Here is an 18300-nt window from a genome sequence, read left to right as displayed (position 1 = left end):
CCCCTCCCCCACAGAATGGGCACAGAGCCTCGCTTTTGGGTTATCTCGGGAAGTTAAATGCAAAATAAAGATGTTTAAACCAAATACAGATGACATCTAGATTTTGGAACGTTACCAGAAGGAAGGCACAGATGGGGTAGGTGGATCTTTCCTATTCACCCCTCCCTCTACAAAGATACTGGACCAGAGAGGCTGGACATCAGGATGGCCGGGATGCTGGCTGGTGCTCGGAACCCCCGGGGAGTCACCTCAGGCCCCACGAGTGACCCAGGGAACACGGCACAGCTCCTGGAGGGCTGGGGTCGTCTTCCCGAGGAACACTGGATGTTAAGCGGGCGGAGCCTGACCTGGATGGTCCGCTTATCCTGCAAGGGCGGGTCCCAGGTGTGTGACCTTCATGTCTTTATGACTTGGGGGGCTCTGACTGCCAGGGCGGGTCTGTGTGACCCCGACAGCCGCGCGGGGTGGGATTGGGTGACCTCGGGCTGGGCGCGTGCCACTCGGGGGCCCTCCTCCCCGCGGACACCATGCTCCGTGCCCCGCGCCCCGGTCCCCACGCCGGCCGCGGCCGCGTCTCAGACTGCAGCCCCCGCCCGGGGCGCCGCTTAGGTGCCCTCAACCGTGGCCTGTGGGACCCCACGCCCCCGACGCCCACCGCGCGCCGCCGCGCCCGGAGATGCGCTCGGGGCCGCGCCCGGAGCCGCCCCCGCCGCACCCCGCTGCCCCGGCGTCCGCGAAGCCCCACGCCCTGCGCCGGCCGCGCGGCGAGGCTCCGCCGCCGGCGCCCCCGGGCTGCACAATGCGCCGCGCCGCTGGGGTCCGTCGCCCAGGGCAACCGCAGGACGCGAGACAGCGCGACGGGGGGCGGGGGCACGCAGACCGGCCCGGGTGAGCGCTGAGCCCGCCTCCCTCCGAACCCTAGGCCTGGGCCCGCCGTCTGCACCGCCCCCCCGCCCCCGCCCCCGGGATTCCAGACCACTCCCGTGGAGCCCCAGACGTACCCTTCCTTCGGAACTCCAGGCCCGCCCAGCCCTCCACCTCTGAACCCCGCCCTTGGGGGCCCGGACCTGCGTCTCCCCAACCCAACCCTGCCCCCCACCCCCAGACTCCCCCTAACCCCAGACTCCCCATCCATCCCAGCCCTGCCCCTGAAACACATACTCCCCCAACCCTAGACACCCCCAACCCCAGGCCCCCCCAGTCCCAGACTTCTCTTTCCACCGCAGCCCTGCCTGCCCTCCCCCAGAGTCCCCCCTCCACCCCTGGGCTTTTACTCCTTTGCAGGGGCCCAGGTGCTGGAAGGGAGCAAGGACGAGGTGCCCGAGGCCAAGGTTGAAGCAGGGATGGAGCCAGGTGAAACGAACAGGCTGCCGTCGTTGGAAGGGGAGCGCAGAGCAGAATCTAGTCAGTATTGTCCTGCGCCCCTCGCCCTGGGTTTCCTGAAAGTGACTGTCAAGTTCAGTCTCTGGATGCTGCTATCTGTTCTATTGATCTATCTGCCTATCCTAACGTCAAACCACCTGCTTTAATTCCAGTAACCTCGTAATAAGTCACTATTTCTCTGTTTTTTTTCTTCAAGATGTGTTCAGGGTTTCTTGGACTTTTGCATTTTTAGAATCAATTGTTAATTTACCCCTCCCCCAACACACACACACACACACACACACACACACACACACACACACAGGAGTCCTGCTTATGATTCCACGAATATATAGATCAGCTGGGAAGAGAATTAATATCTTAGTATTCAGTGTCCTGATCATGAACATCATCTCTTTCAATCTTGTTGGCAAGGTTCCCACTTTTAGTTACAAGTATGTACCACCTTGGAGAAGGCAATGGCACCCCATTCCAGTACTCTTGCCTGGAGAATCCCAGGGACGGGGGGAGCCTGGTTGGCTGCAGTCTGTGGGGTCTCGAAGGGTCGGACACAACTGAAGCGACTTAGCAGCAGCAGCAGCATGTACCACCTTTGTTAGAGTCACTCCCAGATAGTCCATGCTTAACACTACTGTGGATGGCAGTTTTGAGTTCCATTTTCTATTTGTCTCTCAGTTCAGTTCAGTTCAGTTCAGTTGCTCAGTCGTGTCCGACTCTTTGCGACCCCATGAACCGCAGCACGCCAGGCCTCCCTGTCCATCACCAACTCAAACTCATGTCCATCGAGTCGGTGATGCCATCCAGCTATCTCATCCTCTGCCGTCCCCTTCTCCTCCTGCCCCCAATCCCTCCCAGCATCACAGTCTTTTCCAATGAGTCAACTCTTCGCGTGACGTAGCCAAAGTACTGGAGTTTCAGCTTTAGCATCATTCCTTCCAAAGAACACCCAGGGCTGATCTCCTTTAGAATGAACCGGTTGGATCTCCAAGGGACTCTCAAGAGTCTTCTCCACCACCACAGTTCAAAAGCATCAATTCTTCGGCGCTCACCTTTCTTCACAGTCCAACTCTCACATCCATACATGATCACTGGAAAAACCATAGCCTTGACTAGACAGACCTTTGTTGGCGAAGTAATGTCTCTGCTTATGAATATGCTGTCTAGGTTGGTCATAACTTTCCTTCCAAGAAGTAAGCGTCTTTTAATTTCATGGCTGCAATCACCATCTGCAGTGATTTTGGAGCCCATAAAATAAAGTCAGACACTGTTTCCACTGTTTCCCCATCTCTTTCCCATGAAGTGGTGGGTATACAAATACAGTTGAGTTCATTTTCCTGCCTTGGTGGTTGGTGACCTTGGTAAATATACTCACTAACTCTGACAGTCAACTGTGTTACACACACAGCCATCACCTGCAGACCTTCTCAGTCTTTATGCCTCTTAGTTCCTTTTCTTGCACTATTGCATGGGCTAGCACTTTGAGTATAATGTTGAGTAGATGTGATATAGTGGACATCTTTTTTGTTTCTGAACTCCAGAGGAAATTGTTCAGTGTTTCACCATGAAGTATGATGTTGCTATAAGTTTTTTTAAAAACAAAACAAAACAAAAAGGCATGATTTACTTTTCCACATTTCTTTAGCTGTCAAATTTCCTTTGGCAAATTTATTCAAAATACTAGTTTTCATTTTAGAACTGAATTTATATTTATATAACAGAAGTCCTAAATGGATCCAGGTTCACTAGGATACCTTCCTCTAAGCCCCATTGGTTAATATTTTCCCTTTAAAGTGTACAAGTAGTATGTTTTAAGTTGTCATTCACAAAAATTATGAATTAAACACCCATAAATTCTTGCTGCTATAAGTTTGAAAGGAAGTTCCCTTTTATTCCTGGTTTACTGAGAGTTTTAAAATGAACAGTTATTACATTTAATCATGTTTTCTTCTGCATATTTTTATTTACTGTATCAATGGATTATGTTATGGATTTTTAAATATTAGCAACCTTTGTATTCTTAGAACTCTAATCATAATTTTGTTTGTACTCTAATGCTTTGATGGGCCATATTTTCATTACCGTACAATTCTCATCATTTCCACTTGATTTCTCCTTTGAGCCATGCTTTATTTTTAAAGTGTGCTACTTAATTTTTTGGGCTTCATAATCACTGCAGATGGTGACTGCAGCCATGAAACTAGAAGACGCTTGCTCCTTGCAAGAAAAGCTATAACTAACATAGACAGCATATTAAAAAGCAGAGACATTACTTTGCCGACAAAGGTCCATCTAGTCAAAGCTATAGTTTTTCCAGTAGTCATGTATGGATGTCAGAGTTGGACTATAAGGAAAGCTCGAGATCTGAAGAATTGATGGTTTTGAACTGTGGTGTTGGAGAAGGCCCTTGAGAGTCCCTTGGACTGCAAGGAGATACAACCAGTTCATCCTAAAGGAAATCAGTCCTAAATATTCATTGGAAGGACTGATGCTGAAGCTGAAACTCCAATACTTTGGTCACCTGATGCGAAGAGCCGACTCATTAGAAGAGACCCTGATGCTGGGAAAGATTGAAGGCAGGAGGAGAAGGGGACGACAGAGGATGAGATGGTTGGATGGCATCACCAACTCAATGGATGTGAGTTTGAGTAAACTCCAGGAGGTGGTGATGGACAGGGAGGCCTGGCGTGATGCGGTCCGTGATGGGGTCGCAGAGTCAGACATGACTGAGCGACTGAACTGAACTGAACTGAGTTTTTGAACGTTTAGAAAAATTTCTAGTTACCATTTTGTTATTAATTTCTAGTTTCCTTCAGTGGTAAAGAGTTTAATCTGTATCATTTTGATCCACTGAAGTTGCAGAGGCCCTATGGCCCAGTATGTGATCAGTGTTGGAAGAGATGTGTGAAGAGACAATGTGTTCTTAGCCGTGGATTTGATTTCTGGGTGTCACTTAGGGCTGATCGATTCAAATCTGGTATATTTTAATGATTCTTTGTTTATGCTTTCCTTTTCTGAGCGTGCGCTGAGTCACTTCAGTCCTGTCTGACTCTTTGCATCTCTATGGACTGTAGCTCACCAGGCTCCTCTGTCCATGGGATCCTCCAGGCAAGAATGCTGGAGTGGGTTGCCACGCCTTCCTCCAGGAGACCTTCCCGACCCAGGGCTTGAACTCATGTCTCACGTCTCCTGCATTGGCAAGCGGGTTTTTTACCACTAGCGCCACCTGGGCAGCCCTTCCTTTACTGAGACAAATGGTTCACTGAAGTATCTCAATATGAATTTGAATTTTCTATGTCTTTTTTTAAAAATATCTGTCCACTTGTGTTTTTATATATTTGAAGCTATACTATTAAGTATACACACATTTGGAATTTTATGAAATGTCTCTGAGGGCTGACTGAGTGCCATGGGGGGCTGGACACAGGGGTTAGACTGGTATCTCCTGAGTCTGAATGTAACTAGTTTGGTCTTGCCTCTGCCTTCATCTGTTTTTCTTTTGCAGGATTAAAACGGGGAGTTTCCCAAGACTTGGTTTCTTCCCCCAAATTAGACAGATTCAAAATAGCAAAACAACTCACGGACAAGGCAATCAAGGTAAATGCTCTCTGGGGCTCAGTGGGGACGGGTTCTTTTTAAGAACGGAAATCATTTTGGAGTTTGTAGAGCGAGTCCGTGGCCTGTGGCGTGCCCTGAAGCTGAGGCGTGCCCCCAGTCCTGGCCCCAGCCTGAGGCTTGTGCCAGAGTTACTTTACATTACACCCTTCCTTTTGAACTAAGTGATGCTTTTGAAGTGCGAAAGTGCAGACACGTGCACGGTGAAAATCTCTCCTGCAACCACGTGGCCACATAGCTCATGTGCTGCAGCTATGGACACACGTCTCAGACAAGGGACAGACTCCTAGTGACGCACAAAACCCTCCCACCCTCGGCCCAGGCCCCCGAGTGACGTGGTGAGGACACTTGTGTGTGAGGAGTTCTGGGGCTCATATGGGGCCCCTGGAACACCCACCCACGTCCCCAAGGGAGAGGCCCACCTTTCGCCAGAATGGGAGCATTGGCGGGGGGGAATAGTGAACTCCGGGAGATGGTGATGGACAGGGAGGCCTGGTGTGCTGCGATTCATGGGGTCGCAAAGAGTCGGACACGACTGAGCGACTAAACTGAACTGAAGGAAGGGCAAGCATTCTTCAGATGGTTCCACAGCTTCCACTCTGAGAACGTGATTCTCGTCCTTCTCGTGCGGTCACCTTGCTCAGGCCAGGACGGTGGGGAAGCACGAGAAATCCAATGCACAGTGACGTGTGGAAATGCACTCAGCCGTGACGTCCTCCTGGGGCACACCTGCGAGTGCGTGGGTCCGACACGCGCAGCTTGGGCTGCGCTGGGCTGGATGCACCTGGACAGAAGCACAGCCAGGAGACACACGTAGTCCGCGGCGACCCACGCAGCTGCAGCAGAGCGCGGCCGCCCTCTTGGAAGCCGCCTCTTGCCCTAGTTATTCCCAAATCCTGGCGACCACGGATGAACCTTTGTGCTTCCTGTCACTATCCTTTCTGGGGTTTCCTATATATAGAATTAACCTTTAGGTTTAGCTGCAGATTTTCTTTTGATGCCTTAAAACACATAAACATTTAGGGCTACAAATGTCCCTCAGAGTGCTGCTTTACTTGCGTTTCAGTAGATTTCATTCTGTATTTTTGATGAGATACGGTTTAAAGTATTTAACAATTTGTACTATTTTCATTGATAGTGGGTTACTTTAAAGTATAGTTCTTAATTTCTAGACTGGTAGATTATTAAAATCCTAAAAGATGATGCTGTTAAAGTGCTGTATTCATTGCATCCGCAAATTTGGAAAACTCAGCAGTGGCCACAGGACTGGAAAAGGTCAGTTTTCATTCCAGTCCCAAAGAAGGGCAATGCCGAAGAATGCTCAAACTACTGCACAGTTGCAGTCATTTCACATGCCAGCAAGGTTATGCTCAAAATCCTTCCAACTAGGCTTCAGCAATATGTGAACTGAGAACTTCCAGATGTACAAGCTGGGTTTAGAAAAGGTAGAGGAACCAGAGATCAAATTTCCAACATTTGCTGGATCATACAGAAAGCAAGGAAATTCCAGAAAAACATTCACTTATGCTTCATTGATTATGCTAAGCCTCTGACTGTGTGAATCACAGCAAACTATGAAAAATTCTTAAAGAGAAGGGAATACCAGACCACCTTACCTGCTTCCTGAGAAACCTGTATGCAGGTCAAGATGCAGAAGTTAGAACTGGACATGAAACAATGGACTGGTTCAAAATTGGGAAGGAGGACATCAAGGCTGTGTGTTGTCACCCTGCTTACTTAACTTACATGCAGAGAGCATCATGAAGAATGCCTGACTGGATGAATCAAAGCTGGAATCAAGACTGCTGGGAGAAATATCAATAGCCTCAGATACGCAGATGACACCACCCTTATGGCAGAAAGTGAAGAGCCTCTTTATGAAAGTGAAAGAGGAGAGTGAAAAAGTTGCTTAAACGTCAACATTCAGAAAGCGAAGATCATGGCATCCAGTTCCATCACTTCATGGCAAATAGATGGGGAAACAATGGAAATAGTGATAAACTTTATTTTGGGGGGCTCCAAAGTCACTGCAGATGGTGACTGCAGCCACGAAATGAAAAGACACTTGCTCCTTGGAAGGAAAGCTCTGACTAACCTAGACAGCATATTAAAAAGCAGAGGCATTACTTTGCCGACAAAGGCCCATATAGTCAAAGCTACAGTTTTTCCAGTAGTCGTGTACAAGTGTGAGAGTCGGACCATAAAGAAGGCTGAGTGCCAAAGAACTGATGCTTTTGAAGACTTGGACAGCACGGAGATCAAACCAGTCAATCCTAAAGGAAATCAACCCTGAATAGTTGTTGGAAGGACTGATGCTGAAGATGAAACTCCAATACTTTGGCCACCTGATGTGAAGAACTGACTCATTGGAAAAGACCCTGATGCTGAACGATTGAAGGCAAAAGGAGAAGGGGACAACAGAAGATGAGATGATTAGATAACATGACCGACTCAATGGACATGAATTTGAGCACGCTCTGGGAGATAGTGGAGGACAGAGGAGCCTGGTGTGCTGCAGTCCTTGGGGTCGCAAAGAGTTGGACATGGCTAAGCATCGACTGGACAACAGTAAAGAAGGTTGTTTCTGGTTATTTTGTTACTGATTTCTGGTTTGATTAACTGTGGTTGAGAATGTAATTGGTATATTTCTGTTGAAATGTATTCAGACCTGTTTTCTGCCTAGCATTTTGTTAATTTATATAGATGTTGATGTAGAGTGCTCTATTCACAGTCATCAGGGAAGAGGTTTTCAGTTGAGTTCTTCAAGTCCTCTGGACTTGAGGGTTTTGTTTTTGCTTTCTGTCTCTGTGTTCTTTAATTTCCTGAGAGAAGCATGTTAAATTTCCGAGTGTAATTGTGGATTTGTCTACTTGTGTTTCTCCCAAATTTTGCTGTGTATAATTTATAGCTCTGTTAGTGGGTGCAGACAAATGTGTTATGACAAGCTGAATGTTTGCTTCGCATCCTACGATGCTTTCCTTTACTTTAGTGATGCATATTTGTCGCAAAGGTTACTCTGTTTCACACTTGGATCATTTTATTCTCTACCTATCTGTAGGCTTGTGCTTTTGATTTTCTCTTGTGAATAGCATAGACTGAGATGAGAAAAAGATGTGGTCTTTCTGGAGCATTTTGTGTATTTGTCCATAATTAAAGTGCTGGCATATTCCCGTGGGGTTTCATTCATTTGGTGCCTGCTCATTTTTCCTCTCCGTTCATGCGTCCTTGTGGACTGATTCCCCTCTTGTGTTAGAAGCCTTGCACTCCCTGTTCTCCTTTTGCGGTTCCCTTCTGTTTTGTACTGTTGGCTTGTTACAGTTAGTCCAGTTTTCTGAAGTCATTCAGTCTGACCCTAGCTCAGCAGAGAGCCTGGGGTGTGGGCAGGGGTTTTGCTGGCGCTGTGGGCGCCGACACTGCTGCCGTCGTCACCCCACCCCTCCTCACCACGGCCCCTGTCGTGGTGCGCAGCCCTCGCCCTGCGGCCGGGCAGGCCAGGCTCCGGACCCGTGTTCTGAGCAGAAGGAGCCCCGTGGTCCCCCGAGGGGGTGCTGGAACTGGGCTGCCAGCGTCTGGCCACAAGCCCGCACGTCCTCGGCAGGTGGTCCTGGTCCTCCTGCCCGTGCTGTGTGACGGACCACCGCGGCCTTAGCTGCTTAGACACACCCGCGTGCTCTCTCCCGGCTCCTGTGGGCCAGGGTCCAGGCCGGGCCCTCTGCTCAGCGTCTGTCGAGGCACCGAGCTGGCGGGCCGCATCTGGAGGCCCACAGCGGGAGGAACCCCCTCGGAACTCTCTCAGCTGGTCGGCAGGATTGATTTCCCTGAGACTGTAGAATGTGTGGCACCTTCAGAGCCAGCAGTGGGGAGAGGCCGTCCCTGCTGGTCTCCATTTCTGACCCTCTTTTCAGGGGCACCCCTGATTAGGCCAGGCCCACCCAGGGTCACCTGCCTTTCAAATTCAGAGTCTAATTAGGGACCCTGTGAGTCTGAGCCGCTGCCCCCTCCTGCCCTGTCCTGCTCTCACAAGCTCGTGAGGCCCGAGGCTCAGTGCTGCCCATGCCCTGGTCCCCGCCGCTGCCCACGGGATGTGTCCAGGTGGGTCCTCAGCAGCTGGGCCTTGGGCCCCAGCGTGACCATCCCTCTCCTCGCTCAACTGTCCGCCGGGAAGCGAAGGGTTGTCTGCCACTGCCCTCTGCCTGGCGCAGGCAGCTGGCTCATCCCCACAGTAGTGGGCAGGGTCCCCCGTCCCTGGCTCTGGCCCTGGGTGGGGGCGCCGCCCCTCTGGCCCCTCCCGGGCATCTGAGTGCTCCCCTACCCCTCCTCAAACCTCAAGCACCTCCCCATCCCCAAATGTGCAGGCCGGTCACCTTTGTACAGGAAAGAAAGCCATAGCGCACAGGTCCTGGGCCCTCCCCGAGGCCCGCCTTTCAGACCTCAACCTGCCCTGAGCTGAGGTCTGAGCTTCCAGAAGCCCCAGGGTCCTGGCTGTGCCTCCTCTGGGTGAGTGTGAGCGAGACCTGTGCGTGCAAGGCCCCCACACCCAGGGCCTTGGACACAGAGCAGAGGTGGGCCTGCCTGGGGGCTGCCTGATTCTCAGAGCAGATGGAGCATCTTCCCGCCGGGACCGGCCCTCATCCTGACTGCAGACTCCTCTTAGAGAGACAGGGTTAACTCGTTTTCCATTCCTTAATTTCAAACACACTTGCAATTTGAGGAAAAGAAGATCTTCTCCATCTGCGGACACTACCCAGTGATCCGGTCCACCCTGCGGAGGAAGGGCTGGGTGGAAAAGAAGTTCCACTTCCTGACCAGTCTCGTGCCGAGCGTCGACGGCGACGGGGAAGGGGTGCTGGGTAGAGTATCGGCATGTGTGTTCTGCATGAAATGTGTGTGTCTGTCACGGAGACCCAGAGTGGGTTCCATGCGGGCCCTGCGCTGTGGCCCTCCCCAGCGGAGGGGCTGGCCTCTCGGCCCCCAGCCCAGGCGTCCAGGCGTCGACGAGCTCTTTCAAACCCTGGTTCTGGTTACTTCCAGGTGTATCCACATCCAGGCCTCGTGCCTGGACGTTGTCCACCGTCCGTCAGCAGCCTGGCCCTGGAAGTCCCTCTTCTGGGCCCAGCTCCCTCCTGGCCCCTGCTTGGCCCCCTGCCACGCTTGCTCCACCTGGTCCTCCCTGACCGGAGCCAGGCCTGCGCCCCCTCCCCACAGAGCCTGCACCCTCTTGGCTCCAGGGTCTCCACTCGGCCTACACGCAGTTCATGGCACAGGTCCGTTCAGTGGACGCTCGGGGGGACACCACGGCCCAAGCCTGACTTAACCCTGCTCCTCATGGGACCCGTGGGGGCACTGCTCTGCCCCGGGCCCAGCGGTGGGCCTGGCTGTGGGCGGTGCCTCGCTAATTTCCTGTATGTTGTGTTTGCAGAAAACAAACATGCTGAAGGCAAAGAGAATCAAGATGTGGCTTTGGAGAAAGCAGACGACATCCACGACGTGATGGTAGGTCCCCGTGGGCTCGTGGGGAGCCTCGGCCAGACGTTCACCCTCATCCAGCTTTGAGGACGTGCCTGTGTGCGTGTGCCCTGTGCGCCACGTGGGCCTCCCCGTGTGCCCACGTCTGTGTGTCCATGTGGGCCTCCCCGTGTGCCCGTGTCTGTGCGTCCACGTGGGCCTCCCCGTGTGCCCACATCTGTGTGTCCACGTGGGCCTCCCCGTCTGCCCATGTCTGTCCATGTGGGCCTCCCCGTGTGCCCGTGTCTGTGCGTCCACGTGGGCCTCCCTGTGTGCCCACGTCTGTGTGTCCACGTGGGCCTCCCCGTGTGCCCATGTCTGTCCACGTGGGCCTCCCCGTGTGCCCACGTCTGTGTGTCCACGTGGGCCTCCCCGTGTGCCCGTGTCTGTGCGTCCACGTGGGCCTCCCCGTGTGCCCGTGTCTGTGTGTCCACGTGGGCCTCCCCGTGTGCCCATGTCTGTGCTCCCGTGTGAGCAGACAGGCTGAGCCTGCCATCTGTGGTGACCCTGAGGGTCGGGGCTCAGGGTCGGGGCTGCACAGCCCCCGGCAGCGATGGCGGACGTGCAGTCTGCCGCATCTAGGACTGTGCTCCCAGGCCGCGATGCTGGCTGGGCGGCAGGTCAGCCGTCATGGGCTGGGCAGAGCTGGCGGTGGCCAGGGAGGCAGTTGCGTGGGGTTGTGGGAGGCTGCTGGCTGGTAACGGAGGGTCGCTGAGACTCAAGGGGAGAAAAGAAAGTTAAAACCAGGCCAGAAAGCGTGCACTGTGAGGAGAATGGGATGCATCCACCATACTGACATGCAGGGCTGCTGGCCCCCAGAAAACCCTGTGAACAGAACAAAGACCAGTCACTCGGGGAGAAGTTTGCAGGGCGTGTGACTGCCCAGATCTGCTCAGAGTACGTGAAGCGCCCGCCCACCAGAAGAGATGTTGATCGAATGGAAAACGGGCAAGGGCCTGACAGGCCGGTGGGCGCATCATGCCTATTCCTGGCGCGGATCCCTTTCTGCGAAAGTCGACCGCGAGGCTGGGGAGGTGCTGTGGGTCAGGGGTGTGGGGAGCCTGGGGGGCAGGAGCTTTAGCTCTGGACCGGAGGCTGGGCCTCCCCTTGGGCGCCTGAGTGGCCCCCATGCTCTCTATACATCCGTCTGCGGCTTCATCACGCCCTGTAACAGATGAGACTTACTGGGGAAGTGGCTGCAGGAGCTGCCACATCACTCTGAGAGCAGGAGGAAGGACCAAGAGCTTGAGCCCGAGTCCAGGGACCCGGGTCAGGTGAGCTTTGGAAGTCGCGCTGGCAGCCTGGCACCAGTAGGGGCCCCCAGCCCACCCCCGGCAGCAGCACTGTGTGATGGTATGCGGGAGGAGCCGTCCTGCCGGAACACGGGGCTCAAGATGGGCTGACCCGAGCCACAGGCATCAGGTGGTTCTGACATGCTGTCTGCAGACGTGACCCAAAGGGTCTTCTCCAAGGTGTTCGGGTCATGTCCGGGGGCAGGATCATGGAGAATCTTTTCCCTTCCTCATATCTCTTTGGTTAGAATTTTTGACCAAGCAGAAGAGCGCAGACACCAAGGACTCCCAGTCTTGCTTCAGCCGCGGTCCTGGGCCCTTGCACTCTGATGGCTCGGGGCAGCAGAGGAGCCCGCGTCCTGGCGGCCGGGGAGGGGGCTCCCGGGGCTGCAGCCAGGGTGTCCTGGAGAGAGCACCTGTGGGGCGGGCAGTGTAGACCCCGCTTGCTGCCCCTGCCGCCCAGAGTCCGAGCCCCCCGTCCCCTCACATGGGAAGCCCTGTGTGGTCACAGCGGCTCCACATGGGCCGGCAGGAGGCCCTCAAGGAACGTGCGAGGCTGCTGTCAGGACTGGAGCTGCATGGAAACCACACGCGCTTCTCAACCTAAACCCCGAGCCCTTCGCCCTGGGCCTGCCCCACCCTCAGAGACATGAGCCTCGGATGCTGGGTACTGATAAAGGTTTCTTCTTGCCAGTCCAGGTTGGTAAAAAATGAAACGCCCTACTTCCTCTGGACAATCAAACGGGATGTCATCGACTATCACAGCCTGAGCTGCGACCAGATGCTGAACCACTACGGGAAGACGGCGTCCTTCACCACTAAGGTGAGTGCGGGACTTGGGCAGGCTCAGGGCAGGGCGGTCGCGCCCTGCCTCCTGAAATGCCAGCGCCTCCAGAGCTGGACAGCCCCATGGGGCACCGGTCACCGCGGGGCTCCTCCCCAGGACTGGAAGCTCCTGGCCTAGCCAGAGGCCGCCTGGCATCAGTGTCCAGAGATGCTTGGCACTATTCCCCGCAAACCTCCCCAGAGCCTCTGCGTCCCCCACCGTGTCCCTGGGTAGGCCCAAGGTCACAGAATCACTCTCCTCTAGGCTGCAGGGCAAACCCCAGACAGGGCCAGTGACTGCTGCCCCAGCAGCCTGGCCTGGGCCCAGGGCCCTGGAGCGGCTCTGGGTCGGTGGGGCGCCACCCTCACCTGCGCTGTGACTTCCAGCTGTTGGGGGCACTGCCACCCACTTCTCACCCTCACCCACTTTCAGCCATCAGCCACCCCACGCAGCCATTCCCCATGTACCCTGAAGGCTGAGGCTGGGGTGGGGCCAGCCGGGACAGACAGGCCTGCACGTGCCCCTCAGCAGCAGGAGGGCCTCAACAGTCAGAGATGACACGGGGGATGGGACGAGGCTCCTGGCTGCCCGCGGAGCTCCCCCAAGGCGTCCTCACCAGGCCTCAAGCCACTGGTGTGCTTCTGGGCTGGGGGCCGCCTGCAGGGGCACAGTGGGCCCGGGCTCCCTGCAGAGATCCCAGGCAGTGATGGCCTCATGGCTCTGGGGTGGGGGCCAGTTTCCCTAGACGGGCTGCTGGGCTGGGCCTGCCTGACCACGAGTGTGGCATCAGGCGGGCACAGTGTTGGGGGGCATGCTGTAGACCAGGGCGCTCCCTTGTCTGCCCTCCCGGCTGGAGGCCGAGCATGCAGGGGCGGGGGTGGATGCAGCACCCTCTGCACTGGGCACTCCCAGACGGCCCTGTCCACCCTCGGGCCTGCGCAGCCGCCGCTGACGACAGGGTGAGCCGAGGCCCTGGCCGGCTCGCCGGGTAACCTGGGTGTTGGGCCAGTTGGCTGGGGGGCGGAGGGGCCGGGGGTCAGGGAGGGTCTGCTCCCCAAGGTGCCCACTGAAGCCGGTGCCACCCGGCCAGGCCCACGGGCTCTCAGACTGGCCGAGAGGGCCTGGCGCAGCCTGTGGGCCTGACGTGCCGCTGTCTCCGGAGATCGGGCTGTGTGTGAGCATGCGGAGCCTGCCGTGGTACGTCCAGGCCAACCCCGACACCTTCTTCCCGCGCTGCTACAGCCTCTGCACGGAGAGCGAGAAGCAAGAGTTCCTGGGTGAGTGGGGCCGGGAGACCTGAGGCCTCTCTGTGGCCTGGCCCCCAGCCCACAGGACAGGCCTCAGGGCTGGAGGTGGGGCGGGCCCGGTTCCATCTCAACCCTCAGGTCTGTCTCTGGGCTGGGGACAAAGGCTGCTTCCTTTGGACCTGCCCAGGGGCACGGGAGAGAGAAGGACAGGACGGGGCAGGCAGGGGGTCGCGTGGGGGTGCCCATGTCTCCTGAGCACCCATCTGGAGGCCGTGGAGATGCGGCCGCTGTCCAGCACACACTGCCCTGCGCCTAGCCCCCAGGCCAGCCCCCAGGAGTGAGTGGCCGGATGCAGGCCAGGCAGGGTCAGTGGGGGACCGTGGGTGGGGCCTTGTGAGAGCGGGTGTGGGCGGAGACCCAGGAGGGGCGCAAGGGCGGCAGGCGGGGAGCTCCTAGCCGGGAGCAGGCAGCGCGCCCGCGGGCCTTGGGCTCAGGGCTGTCCATGCATCAGGACGGGAAGGGGGCGAGGGGCGCTCTGCTTCTGGGTGTCTCCAGGGTGGCCAGAGCTGCTGAGGGGGGCCTCCCCTGAGGTGTGGAAGGAGCGGGTTTGCTTGAGAAACTGTGGGGATATCTTACAGACCTCCGTGTGGTCTGTGCTCAGAAGCAGAGGTTTTGTGGCAACCTCATAAGGAGCGCTGTTGGAGGCGTTAGAGTCTGGAGTCGGGGTGGGGAATAGCCGCTGCGGCCTCTGAATGGTGACAGGCGTCCAGAGCCAGCCCCAGGCCCAAGCCTGAGTTTGGGGGACCCTGATTGAGTGCTGCAGGACCCCCGGCCAGCCGCACTTAGAGCTGTGGACCCAGCTTCCAGGGAGGCCCCTCTTGTGAGGGGGAGAGTGCAGCTGCTGTCCGCAGAGGGCGCTCCTGGAAGGATCTGTCTGTGCAGGGTTGAGGACGCTGGGCAGGCAGAGGTGGTGAGGGTGCCCCCGGACCACGGCCCGGGTGGTACAGGACAGCGGCAGCGGTACCGGTTCTGCCTCTGGGCCCGTGGGCAGGCGGATGCGTGGCCGCGGGGGAGGTCCCAGCTGTGAGAGTCCACTCTGCAGAGGCTGGAGGATGAGGTGGGGACGGACCGTGTGGGCGAGGGGGCAGTGGGGAGCGCTTGGCCTCCCAGAGGGCCACGAGGCAGGAGCAAGACTCCGCACCCCGGGCAGGACGTCGGGGCTGAGCGTGGCTGGCGCGCCGAGGGCCCGTCCCCGCGCAGGCAGAGGGGGCGAGGCCTTGTGTCCTTGCAGACGACTTCCGGCAGACGGTGGCCTCCAGCATCCTGAAGTGGGTGGTCAGCCAGCAGAGTAGCAGAAGCAAGCCGCGGAGCAGGCGCGAAGAGGCCCGCGACGGCGGCGCGAGCAGGAAAGGTGTGCGGGCGGGCGGGCCGGCGGGGCCGTGGGCGGGGCTCCCGGGACGCGGCGGCGGCGCTGCCCCGCCCCCAGTCTCCTCCCGCAGAACCCGACGGGAATGGCACTCCTGGGTCTTGTCAGAGGTGTGACCCACTGTGGGATTAGGCCTACAAAACTCAAATTTAAGTCTTTTTTGGTTGTTATTCACTTGAATAGAACAGTTTGAGGTTCACAGCAAAACGGGAGCAGAAGGTCCAGGGATATCCCATGTACTCTCTGCCCCTGCCTCCCCCACTATCAACATCCCCCCAGACGGTACATTCGTTGTAACTGATGAACCCACACTGACACGTCATCATCAGAGTCCACAGTCTACGCCAGGGCTTCCTCCTGGTTTGGACAAATGTACTGTCACACGTATCCACCAACATAGTATTGTACTGAGCAATTCACTGCCCTAAAAATCTGCTCAGTGGTAAAGAATCTGCCTGCCAACACAGGAGACATGGGTTCCATGCCTGGGTGAGGAAGATCCCCTGGAGAAGGAAATGGTAACCCACTCCAGTATTCTTGCCTGGGAAAGCCCTTGGACAGAGGCCTGGTGCGCGACAGTGCACGGGGTTGCAAGGACTCAGACGCGACTGGGCAACTAAGCAGCAATAAAGTCCTCCGCGGTCAGCCTGGTCATTCCTTCTCGCCCCTGACACCTGATTCCCACGGTCAGCCTGCTCATTCCTGCCTCATCCCTGACACCTGATTCCCATGGTCAGCCTGCTCATTCCTTCTCACCCCTGACACCTGATTCCCGCGGTCAGCCTGCTCATTCCTTCTCACCCCTGACACCTGATTCCCATGGTCAGCCTGCTCATTCCTTCTCACCCCTGACACCTGATTCCCGCGGTCAGCCTGCTCATTCCTTCTCACCCCTGACACCTGACTTATTGTCGCCACAGCTCTGCATTTTCCACAATGCCACAGAGCTGGAATCATAAACTACATGCGATTCAGTCCTCTCTCCTTACTGACGTGCGTTTAAGGTTCCTCCGTGTCTTTTCATGACCCAGGAGCGCATTTCTCTTTAGCACTGAATAACGTTCCCCAGTCTGGACGGACCGTTTGTTCCTTGAGTCATCTACTGATGACGTGGGCATCCAAGGGCATCTTGGTTGCTTCTGAGTCTTGGCAATTGGGATTAAAGCTGCATACAGAGTTTTGTGCAGCCCTACGTTTTCAACTCACTTGGTAAAGTCGTGTTCACAAGGAACACGACTGCTGGATAACACGGCAAGAGTGTGTTTTTTTCGTTTGGTGAGAAACTAACCGCCAAACCGGGCTCCCAAGTGGCCGCGGCCCCGCTCTGCGCTCCCCCCTGAGCGACGCGAGAGCCTGTTGCCCCACGTGCTCACCAGCGTCTGGCGCTGGCGCTGCTCGGCGTCGTGGCCGTTCCGATGGGTGTGTAGCGGCGCCTAAGTGCTTTAGTTTGCATTCCTCTGACAACACATGGTGATGAACGTCTTTCAATATACTTATTTATCACCTGTACGTATTCTTTGGTGAGAAATTTTTTCAGCTTCCCTCCATTTTTAAATTGGGGTATTTGTTTTTCACTGAGGACCAAGTGTGTGCTCAGAAGCAGAGGTTTTGTGGCAAGCTCATCAGAAGTGTGGTTTCTCTTCCATCAAGGGGCTGGGAGGCCAGGGGGAGGGGGAGGGGCAGAGAGGGGTGGGCACAGCGTAGTGGGAGGGCAGCTTCCAGAGGGGAAAGGTTACCTGCCCAGACCCAGGTGTGGCATCCAGGGTGACCACCCAGCGACATGGGACCCCTCACCATGAGTCCTTGAGGTGCAACCCGGTGGGGTGGCCTTTGCCAGTGGCACCCCCAGGGTGCCACTCCACGGGGTGGTGGCCCGGGCTCCCACGGTGGGTGGGTGGGCGGTATGGGCGGGCAGCGGCCCGGGCTCCATGGGGGCGGGCGGTGGTCCAGGTCCCACTGGGGCGGGTGGCAGTCCAGGTTCCACGGGAGTGAGTGGCTGCCCGGGCTCCATGGGGGCGGGCGGTGGTCCAGGTTCCACGGGGGTGGGCAGCGGCCCGGGCTCCCAACGGGGGCGGGTGGCAGGGGTGGGCGGCGGTCCTGGTTCCATGGGGGCAGGCGGTGGTCTAGGTCCCACAGGGATGGGCAGCAGCCCGGGCTCCACGGGGGCAGGAGGAGGTCGAGGCTCTCTGTGCCTTGCTTGGGTTTCAGTTCCTGAGGGTGCAGGACCGAGGCTCATGGGCCTGTCGGGGCAGTTCGTGGATGTCGCGTGCAAGGTGTGCAAAGCCTACCTGGGACGGCTGGAGCACGAGGACATCGACCTCACCGAGGACAGCGCCACGGACCTCACAGAGGACGAGTGGAATGACCTGACCCAGCAGTACTACTCGCTTGTCCAGTAAGACGCCCGTTGGCGGGCTCCGGGGTGATGTGAGGGTCACCCAGAGGGCTCCGGGCGGACTTCAGGGTGTCTGGCGAGGTCTGGCCCCTGGGACATCAGGGATGCTTTTCTGGGTGTTGGGGTGCACAGGCCCCAGTGGACGGATAAAGTGACACCCGGGGAGCCTGTGGGCAGCGCCGCCTCCAGCACCTTCCACACCCTTCATGTTCTTGGCGTTGCTCACGCCTGCAGCAGCATGGGGGGCCTCTTCACGGCCAGGCTGCCCGCTGGGCTTGGGTGGTCAGGACTAGCCAGCCGTTGTTAGGCCCAGGCCTCCTGACTCCACGACTTCCAATTGCTGCATATACCCAGGGACCCGCTGCTCAGGGGCCCGAGCTGTTTTAACGGCCGACAGAGGGGAGCTGGGGCAGAGGCAGGCCAGCACCCTTGGGGAGCGGCTGTCGGCCAAGAGAACAAGGCAGGAAGGCCGCACCCTTGTTCTGGAGGGCCTGCCTGCAGCCCACACGTGCCATTCCAGGGCTATTTCTGCTGTTTTAGTCCTCCTTCCCTTCTTTTGGGTCAAGTGTTTTCTTTTTTTTCTATGGGCTATAAATACAGCACAGGGCATGCCG

General features: G+C 56.7%; 1 protein-coding gene and 1 pseudogene across 3 annotated transcripts in view; both read left to right on the top strand.

The window, feature by feature from the left end:
• The first annotated feature begins 71 nt into the window (after positions 1-71).
• LOC147373294 (uncharacterized) lies at positions 72-899 on the top strand (annotated as a pseudogene). Its single transcript, XR_015164949.1, has one exon. The product of XR_015164949.1 is annotated as an uncharacterized LOC147373294 (transcript).
• The window catches only part of TTLL8 (tubulin tyrosine ligase like 8), a 58174-nt gene continuing 40742 nt past the window's right edge, over positions 869-18300 (top strand). Inside the window, exons 1-8 of one of the 2 annotated variants that reach the window (XM_086403387.1) lie at positions 869-1404; positions 4886-4977; positions 9707-9845; positions 10415-10488; positions 12487-12615; positions 13781-13895; positions 15157-15276; positions 17500-17686. In XM_086403387.1, the coding sequence (XP_086259513.1) occupies positions 1344-1404; positions 4886-4977; positions 9707-9845; positions 10415-10488; positions 12487-12615; positions 13781-13895; positions 15157-15276; positions 17500-17686 (917 nt within the window). In that variant the 5' untranslated portion in view covers positions 869-1343. Of the gene's footprint in view, positions 1405-4885; positions 4978-9706; positions 9846-10414; positions 10489-12486; positions 12616-13780; positions 15277-17499; positions 17687-18300 lie in introns of those variants that run through there. The other variant, XM_086403386.1, reaches the window with a different exon arrangement.

This window comes from Bos grunniens, chromosome 5, assembly GCF_055505025.1.
Source record: "Bos grunniens cultivar Pamir isolate PY7600 chromosome 5, Bosgru_T2T1.0, whole genome shotgun sequence".
Taxonomy (NCBI): domain Eukaryota; kingdom Metazoa; phylum Chordata; class Mammalia; order Artiodactyla; family Bovidae; genus Bos; species Bos grunniens.
Note: the sequence above shows the minus strand (reverse complement) of the source record. Positions and strands in the feature narration are given on the sequence as shown.